At 33.4% G+C, this 9,239-nt stretch overlaps 1 protein-coding gene across 2 annotated transcripts; it reads left to right on the top strand.

The window, feature by feature from the left end:
* The first annotated feature begins 1,451 nt into the window (after window positions 1-1,451).
* On the top strand, window positions 1,452-8,327 carry LOC111377399. Of its 2 annotated transcripts, XR_002699725.1 has the most exons (12): window positions 1,452-1,641; window positions 1,743-1,890; window positions 2,920-3,086; window positions 3,178-3,242; window positions 4,231-4,271; window positions 4,467-4,555; window positions 4,649-4,762; window positions 5,815-5,892; window positions 6,968-7,033; window positions 7,353-7,430; window positions 7,535-7,732; window positions 7,978-8,065. XR_002699725.1 is itself a non-coding variant. In XM_023000493.1 (11 exons), the coding sequence occupies exons 2-11, from the start codon at window positions 1,749-1,751 to the stop codon at window positions 8,083-8,085; spliced, it is 948 nt and encodes a 315-aa protein (XP_022856261.1). In that variant the 5' UTR covers window positions 1,457-1,641; window positions 1,743-1,748; the 3' UTR covers window positions 8,086-8,327. The 2 variants fall into 2 exon arrangements, 1 of the variants encoding a protein (XP_022856261.1); XM_023000493.1 differs by lacking the exon at window positions 7,535-7,732 and having other exon boundaries at window positions 1,457-1,641; window positions 7,978-8,327.
* The last annotated feature ends 912 nt before the right edge of the window (window positions 8,328-9,239 follow it).

Here is a 9,239-nt window from a genome sequence, read left to right as displayed (position 1 = left end):
GAACCCATCAATTCTCGTGACAATCACTGTCTCGCCAACATCTCACCTTCACCACCGCCACCCAAAATCGCCACCCAAAATCTCTTGCCACTTTGTTAGTCTCCACCAATAGAGAAAATCAAACCACGAAACCACTACACACGAGCACTGTGAACGCTTGACACTACACATCGGCCTCAACCACTAGATTCACCACTGCCAACCACCGCTACAACATCGCCAGCACACAAAAACCATCACCATCGTCATCCCCACCAACAACTACAAACACCCATTCTCTTTTTCAGCTCCAATCTACAACCACCACCACCAAATTGCATCTCCTATGCCATCCCACACCCGCCACCACCGTCGCCGACCACCATATATTTGAAACATGAAACTTTCCTATTCAATTGAAATTTTTGAAAATTTTGATGGACTTTTTTTAAGTGATGATTTTTGTGAATTTCGTGGATCTTTTATAAATTTGTATGGAATTAGTGGAAGTTTTTTTGTAAACTTCTATGGGTTTTCATTTTAAATTTTTTATATATTTTTGTGAAATTTAAAAGAATTTTGAAGACTTTCATTTGAAATAAAATTCACGTGGATCTAGTGTGAAATTCTCACATATGAGGTGCTAATTCTCACAATTCTCTTTTTCATTCCCCTTCTTCTTCTCATATAATAAAAAAATTGAAAAAATAAAAATTTAGAACCTTAATTAAATAAATAATAATCAAAATAATTATATATATATATATATATATATATATATTTTCACAAAAAATGAATGAAAAGAGAAAAAAAGTTTCAAGAATCTAATTTAATCTTTTCATAGAAAATAGAGATAAATAATAAGAGTGAGAAATAAAGATTAATGAAATATAATCAATAGAAAAAAATAAAATTTTAATCATACATACTTATGGAATGTTAAAGGAAAGAAAAATCGAAAAAACATAAATTTGTGAAAGTCTCTCAAAATCTCGTGATTAATGAAAAACAAATTTTAAAATGTTATATGAGTACTTTCTATTTAAAAATTAGTATTCCTTGGACTTTTATAAAAGTCTCTAGAAGTCATAAAATTTGAATACCCTAAGACTTAGACTTCTAAAAAGTTTTAATTAAATACTCAGTAACTTTTTAAAAGTTTATAAAAATTTCAATTAAACACACCGTGACTTTTAGAGAGTTTAAAAATGTCTCAATTAAATACCTCTAAACTTTTTAAATTCTAAAAAGTCATTAAAAGTTTCAATTGAATACAATCCTTAAATAAAGTCAAAAAAACACGTAATCATATAGCATGTATCGAACAAATTGTTGGGGGCGGGGGGCTATGCTACATATATATTATGATATTCATATGTATAATATGGACGCCATAATTTACACGTAGAATTAACCTTGTGGTGGATCTAAATGTTTCGGGACGGGGAGACGAGTTGTAGCCATCACACACTTCACAAAACAAAGGATGCGACACACTATCTAAAGTAATATGCGACTACACAGGCAGTACAAACATGATCTAACAAAAAGAAAACCAGAATAAAATAGAAAAGACTTGTGTATCGCTCAGACGCCATCTCCTACTTTTTACATTTGATTTTGATCTTGAGGATCAACGTGAAATGACTCTGTTTTATTCAGGTGGAAAGCAATCAATTCACGGAAAATCTCGCCCTGATAATTCAATCATCTGTAGGAAATAAAATCATTGGCGTTTTGATTAATGAAGAATTTTTGTACAGGAACTGATGGCGAGGGGGATTGTTAAAAACTACTGGTCTCGCCCTGTAAAAGTTATCGCAATCTGGTTCTTCTGTGCAGTTACTTTTTATTGTCTATTCCATATGGCCCTCCGTAATTCTAATTCTCACAAACCTACTACTGTTTCAGGTAATCATCAGTTTTTTTAATCGATTTACCTCTCATTTAGTTGATTAATTAATGTTGAGCTTGATGAGAATTGTTGACTGATTTCTTCAAGCTAATTTAATTATTTTGACTGTTTTCTTGTTAAAGTTTGGGTATATAATTTTTTTTCATTTTAGGTATGCTAATTAAATGACTTCAAAAAGTTCAACTGGTGAAGTGCTTGGTCCGCATAAGTAGAATAATTTAGAGGGTTAAATGATCCGAGTCAAGCTGAAGCAAGCTATACTCCGCGAGTATTGAGTAAAAGCTAAAGCCTAGTCGAGCCATACCAGTCATCTCCTTCAGTTGGTTTTTCTTTCAGTGAGAGTTTACTTTTGCTCGTTTGTAGCCCAGTTGAACTATTATTTTTAAAGTTCAAAAATCTTGATTATTGTTTGATCAATTTTCTAAATTAATTGTTCTAATAATTCAGAGAGCTTGTATGATCTAACAAACTAGATCTTTCCACATCGAGACAAGAATATGTAACTTCTGTAGTTTTGTAGTTTGTGAGGGTTACATGAGTCTTAGTGGTTAAACTAATACACATGCTGAAGTCCAAGTAAAAATAGGGATTTATTTTGTGCTGAGGTAGAATGTTATTGTGGAAATCCAATAATGACTACTCTATATGACAGTCTGGAATTGTAGCCTCAGAATTGTGATTAGATGAATTTCATCCATATTTGAATTTGATTTAACGAACTTCAATTTCAACCTGCAAAACTCTATACAACTAAATACAGACTTGCTGTGGGAAAGATTTTTTCCCATCTGATAACTGGAAAGAATAAATAAGTAACCATTAACTAGTATGACAGAAATATGGAGGCATCATTTATTTGTCGATTATTCTTGGGGCCACATTGAATGTTTGTATTATATTTCATTAATATATTTTCCAAACGCTCAGTTCAGTGCTCTCTCCTTAGTACTTCATATATAAAACGGAACTCTAGGTGGCTTACAAATTTCTCTGAGACTGAGTAGTTGCATTTGTATTTGCAACAGATTCATCCATTTCAAATGCTGAGCAGAGGTCAAGAATATATGCAAAAATGGCTAAAGATTTGGATGAGAATGGAGCTGTTTTTCTGAAACAAGGAGAAACTTCTCAGTCGTTATCATTGTCAGATCTTTTTACTCTGGAGAATGGCAATGTAACACCTGTGCTTAAGGTAAATATTGAACTTGAGTCACATTAGGCATTTTCAATGTAATGCCAGCCTACTCTTTCGGCTGGATGATGACTGTTTTCCTATTCTGTAGGCTGCAAATCCTCCAGTGCGAGCAAATGTTTTGCATCTGAGCCCAGAGTACTCTGTTCCAATCTCGTGAGTTTCATTTCAGCTTAGAGTCTTCATAAATTGCTGTGTCATATAAAAGAAACAAGAGAGCCTTTGTGTGATTGAAGCAAGGGGAATCTGGCCTCTTTAATAGGGGATGCATATGTGCATGTTTATTTTTCTCCATTAGAATGCTTGTGCTTGAACAAGTGATGGGAGATTCAAAAGTCTCAAGCTTCTACCTACTTCCTTTAGTTTCATGCATATTGGTATGAGTGGGAGGCTGTGCAACTGGAAGCAGATTACAGGAAAGGATCTAGTCTTGGTTGTCGGTAATCTCAAATTAATGTAGTGGATTTTGAGATTATAATTCGATTTTATAAATATGTCAGTTTAAGTGAACTTGAAGACGAGGTTTACTAAAAGCCTTAAGCCCTGGGGTTATATGGTGAGAAATTTGTTGATGAAATAGTATCTCCAAAATAATTGGCCATGGGTGACATAATTCAAGGCACATAAATTACATATGAACAAGCTCTAATACCCTTGCCTCTAGAAAGATTTATAATGAAACAAAGTGCACTTTGGCACTACCAAGAATTTTAAATGATTGGGGCACAAATCTGAATAAGGAGCAATAATCACATAAAATAGGAGATAAACATGAACAATGATTGAAATCAACACTCACATAGTTAACTTGGATGCTATTATTGAAGCTTTCATCTCAAAACAGCGTTGACATCAGGGATAGGTATTCAAGCTTTCTGGACTTTTTGATGTAGTTAGGGTCACCTACATGTGTACCTCCCAAGGTTTGCTCTAACAGAAAAGGAATATATGTCAAGTTTCCATGATATTAAATTTGAATCTTTGCCCATGTGTCTATTCTTGTTACTGTTACAATTTATGAGCAATGTAGGGTTACATGTAATGTAATTCTGCAATAAGTAGGATAAATAGCCTATAGTTACCTCATTTTTATTATTACATAATTGAAATGATTGATTTCCTTCTTACCTTGATCTTTCTGCAGAGAGGCTGTGAAAAGTATATTTTCTCCATATTTCAATAAAGGTAAAGAGAACAATGCTTCATAGCTACCACTTGATATCAATATTTCCTTTTTCCTTTGGTGTTTAACCTTGAGCTACACCAGTGCTCAGAAGCTTTTATATTAAGCGATAAAACCTTTAACTATGTGCATGAAAAGAAATTCTTTATTTGTGTATCTTTTCCTGTTATCTGCATGATAATTTGTTCTTTGCTTAGCAATCTGGTTTCAGAACTCCAGCATGTACCATTTTAGCATGTTCCATGCGTCACATCACATAGCTCCTGTGCCTGCCACAGAAGAGGAGGTACTCATACCATTGGCACAAGTCTTCAAGTTTCCTTCTTTTACTCTTACCAGAACACAGCTGTCACTCATGCACAACCCTCTTGATCTTCAGATTGAAGTTGAGGCTGGTGCTGTAAAAGCTGTTGCAGAGGATGTCTGCCCATTAAATATTATCTTAGATAGGGTGGTTTTGACTTCAACTGGTGTGCTAGTAGGTTGTTGGCAGGTTCTGTTTTAATCTCTTTCAACTCTATTAGCCTTCTTATGTACAATTTTCATAACATATTGGGACATAAGATGGGAGGTCTGCCCAAAGATCTTAGGATGAGCTACTTTACATGCAAAAATATCAAATATATTATTTCCTTAGATATGAGTTATAAGAGGACAGGGTGCTAGATTGATATATGCGTATGAGTACAATTTTCTTTCCCTTAGACCCTTATTTGAGTTTCAGATTGCCTCAGTTACCATTCTTTCAAGACCAGCGGCGATGCTTATTTGTATTGGGAAGTTTTCCCAATTTTTTCCCCTCTAATTTGGACGTTAGATTTCTGCCATTGTAAGCGATCAACATGTTATGTTTTGGGATTTATAATAACCTGCATTACATATTGAACTGGGATGGTGTTTAGGGGTTGTTTGACAAATCGTTTGATAACAATTTTAGCAGATTTTGATAAACATTGATGAAATTGGCAGTTGAAAAGTTGATAAAAATTATGGGTCCTATGATATGTGCGGTTATAATTACTTGTTGACTTTGACCTCAACTTTTTAAGCTTTTGCAAACAAGGATTTAATTAACAAGATGTCACACATTTGATGGCAAAGAGTTTGTTTAATTATCAATAACAAGAAATGAAGATGACACACTAAAAAGCAATTTTTATTTATTATTATTATTTTTTTTTCTATTTACCATCACAAAATTTATATTTCTACCTGTTGATAGCTTTATTTGACTTCATTTCATGACCTACTTTGTGCTATTTTTCTTCATCATAGCCTTTGTTCTTTATGAATCTTTTACTTTTATATATTACCCTTCATTAAGTAAATGTTCAAATGTCAGTCTCAAAGTAGTAATCGATGTTAGATGGGAATACATCTATTTCAAGTCTGTTGTTTATTCTAGTAAATTAGGCTGATTATGGAATAGTTACTTTGCCCATTGCAAATTTGTTGAGAATTGTGCATGACTGGATTTTTGAAATGTGAGTAAATGATTATCGAATCTCTTACTGATGATTTCCTGCCCTTTCTTGTCCTCTATAGATGGTCTCTGGTACAGATCCAGTAACAATTCGTGATAAACTTAGAACTGCTCTTCCACGTGCTCCAGAAAAACAACTTGTAAGGACCACATGGAATTTTTTTCTCTTATTTCTCTCCCAAGCATGCTAACAATATTCCTTGTCAAGTAAAAGTAGTGGTTTTGGGAAATGTAGATTTGGTCACCCAATAGATGCTTGCTCCCTTTGTCGTCATATTAATTAATTTTATATTTTTGTCATCTTTACGCTCCTATCAATATGTCTTGATGACTTATTACTCACATTTGCAATTTTATAATGCTAGAAGCTATGTAATGTTGGACAAATTTACAATTAAGATTTTATAGAGACTGACATGCAGTTCTGTAGTTTGCAACAGTTATCCATTCATTTTCAGACATCTTTTATCAGTTCCTTGCGTTTTCACGACATATCATATTATTGGAATTACTTTAACTGTGACATTTCTTAATAATACTACTTGAGCTTTAAAATTCTAATCTGAGTAGGACTGGAAAGTTTACGAGCTTGAAACATAATTGCAGGCTTTTAACCACTTCTATAGGTATTTCAAATAAGATCCTGTACTTGGACTTTGACTTCTATTTCATAGCATTTTGGTTCTTTCTTTTACCCTAAATCTAGGTTCTTCCTTAATTTACCCTTTGGAGTCTGAGCCCCTGTTTGGGCTCCGTTAAAAATGGATTTTGGGAAAAAATATATTTTGGAATAGGGGTTTTTTTGAAGAATGTGTAGTTAGAAAGTAAAGAAATGTTTTTTGTTTGTGTGTAATATTATTTTGTTGGAGAATGTGCGGTTGAAAGTAAGAGAGAGAAAAATGCATTTTCTAAAAAATGGAGCCCAACCAGGGGCTAAAATCCTGTGTCACCAAGCCTAAAAATGGTCCTGGTGTCTTTATGTAATTTTTTGTTTGCGTTGGTTCTGCATTACAATCAACATTATTCAGTTGATTTTGGAAATCTGAATATCCTTATCTAAAAATTTGATTGGCCATGATTAGATGGGTAGCATTACATGTTAGTTTCAGTGATAAAAGTTAAGGCGTCGCGGTTTTCAACAATTTCCTTGAGTTTTTTTTTTTTTTTTTTTTTGGGTGGAATATCTTCTAATCTTGATGTGATTTTCTGCTACAGTATGATAAGGCAATGCTCCACACTTCATTTGCAAGGCTTCTGGGTCACCCTACCAAGTTGTCTGAGGTATAGCTCAGAGTACTCTGTGATCTGTTTCAGGAGATTTCTCACTACTTGCATGTATTAGCAGCTTGTCCAGTATTTCGCATTTAGGTCTGTACCCAAGCGAACAAGTGGAATAACTCATGTCATACATGATTTGAGGTGTTGTAAGAACCATGCATAAACTAACTTGGTAATAATTTTGTGCATTTCCTTGATTATCCCCGGAATGTAGCCAGCTCACCAAGCAACCAAAACTGATGTGGATGATTACGTTAGATAGCATAAAAATTTGATTTCCTTTCCATTGCTGATAACTGGTTTTCGTTGTTCTTTTCTATAGGAAGAAAATAATAGTTCACCACTCCAAATTTTCCACGAGCTTGTAAGGACACTGAACAACCAAATTCGAGGATATCAGGTAGTTTATTATATGGTGGTTAAATTATGTATTTTATTTTAATGAACAGTTAAAGCCCTTATCATGGAATCATTTGTACTTAGATCTCTATTTTAACAATATAGGTAGGACCTGGCACGGTCATGCTAAATCCAATGCTTAGTTGACATATTGAATTCTATTATTCTAAATCTGTCTTCCCTGTCCTCTGGTATGAATTTTGACCAAATGGTGGACTGCTTCTACAGCGCTGCTTTTGGCATTCTTGCAATTGTTTCTTTTTTGTTTAGAATGATCTACTGAGCACCGGTGCTCATCTTATGGTAAGAACTGGTGACGTGTCATAGAAATTCTTTGATGTGTTTTGAACTCAATTCAAATGGTGAAGCTTACCATAAATTTATCCACTAACGGTTTGATATGACACATGCTTAATATAAAATGAGCACGGGTGCTTATTATATCATTTTTGATTCGTTAAATGCCTGTCTATTGCAAAGTTGGGCTAATGTTTCTCCATCATAGACTGTAAATGCAGCTTTTTCATTTTTCACGTTGCTTGTGTTAGGCAACTGTCTCGGAGCTCTGGTACGTAGAAGAGCTTGATGTGCTGGCACTTGCACTGAATGGAAGAATGAAGACTCGCAAGTTCAAACTTGGCTGTTCAAAATCTTAAAAGGTTCCAAAGGTTCGATTACTACTAGATCCTTCAAAAGATCCAGAATTATCCCGCTCGCATGACCCCGACTCTTGAGAATTAAAGAAAAGTAGAATTTCTTGTTCTTTCCTGTTTCTTCCTGGACTTACTTTTCAAGTTTCAATAATCTGAACCTAATAGCCAAACTAAAAAGTTATATGTATTCTGATGTACATATTTTATTTAAAAACAGTTCTATCTAGTGACATTCTAGGTGGCTACACTTTGCCCTTGTTTGAGCCCCATTTTGGGGGAAAATAAATTTTGAAATAGTAAATTGATGAGAAATGTGTGGTTAAAAAATAAGAAAAAGTTTTGGATTTGCGTGTAATATTATTTTATTAAAAAATGCGTTGTTGAAATGATGTCAAAATACTGTTTAAAAATATATTTTTATGAAAAAAATGGGGCTCAAATAAGGACTTTATATGTTCAATTAAATAAGTTAATCGCCCCTTCAACTGTGTTAGTTGTGATGAATATCATTAATCTTTATTTAAGTGCTTCAGTTTTTTTAGGTACTTTGATCTGCTTTTGAAAATATTTGTGACATATAAAAGAGGAATCCATGTTACGTAATGTGATGTAATTTGTTTCGGATAGTACTTGTTGGGTTAAATATACATTTTTAACGCCAGTTTGGTACGAATTATTTAAAATTCATTTTTTGTTTAAAAGTTCATTTTCATCCACCCATTATTACGATAAAATAATTTTGCATGTGGAGTTTTAGCCCTTGTTTTAGCTCCATTCTTTGGGGAAAAAAATGCATTTTTAAAATGTATTTTGGTATCATTTCAACCACATATTTTTCAGTAAAATAATATTACACATAAATTCAAAATTTTTCTTGTTTTTTAACCACATATTTCTCATCAATACATTATTCAAAAATGCATTTTTCCCCTCAAAATGGGGCTCGAACAAGGGCTTAATTTTTTTTTTCCTTTCTAACCATATATATTTTTAAAAAATTACTTTTCATAAAATTTATGTAAAAAAATCTACACCAAAGAATAAGGGTGTCAAATATGCTTGTCGGCTCAACAATTTTCAACCCATGACAAGCCAACCTAAAAAATATATATATAATTTGAAATGAAGGTAGCAACATGTTGCCTTTTGAGGCAGTA

The sequence above is a fragment of the Olea europaea genome, unplaced genomic scaffold, assembly GCF_002742605.1.
Source record: "Olea europaea var. sylvestris unplaced genomic scaffold, O_europaea_v1 scaffold1650, whole genome shotgun sequence".
Classification (NCBI taxonomy): domain Eukaryota; kingdom Viridiplantae; phylum Streptophyta; class Magnoliopsida; order Lamiales; family Oleaceae; genus Olea; species Olea europaea.
This window is presented reverse-complemented; position numbering and strand designations above follow the sequence as displayed.

Excerpts from the sequence above, each read along its gene's own strand:
- LOC111377399 (XM_023000493.1), top strand. The coding sequence starts at position 1,749 with ATGGCGAGGGGGATTGTTAAAAACTACTGGTCTCGCCCTGTAAAAGTT. Across the intron at positions 4,272-4,466 it reads TTCTCCATATTTCAATAAAG|CAATCTGGTTTCAGAACTCC; the intron begins GTAAAGAGAACA and ends TTCTTTGCTTAG. Across the intron at positions 4,763-5,814 it reads TGCTAGTAGGTTGTTGGCAG|ATGGTCTCTGGTACAGATCC; the intron begins GTTCTGTTTTAA and ends TGTCCTCTATAG.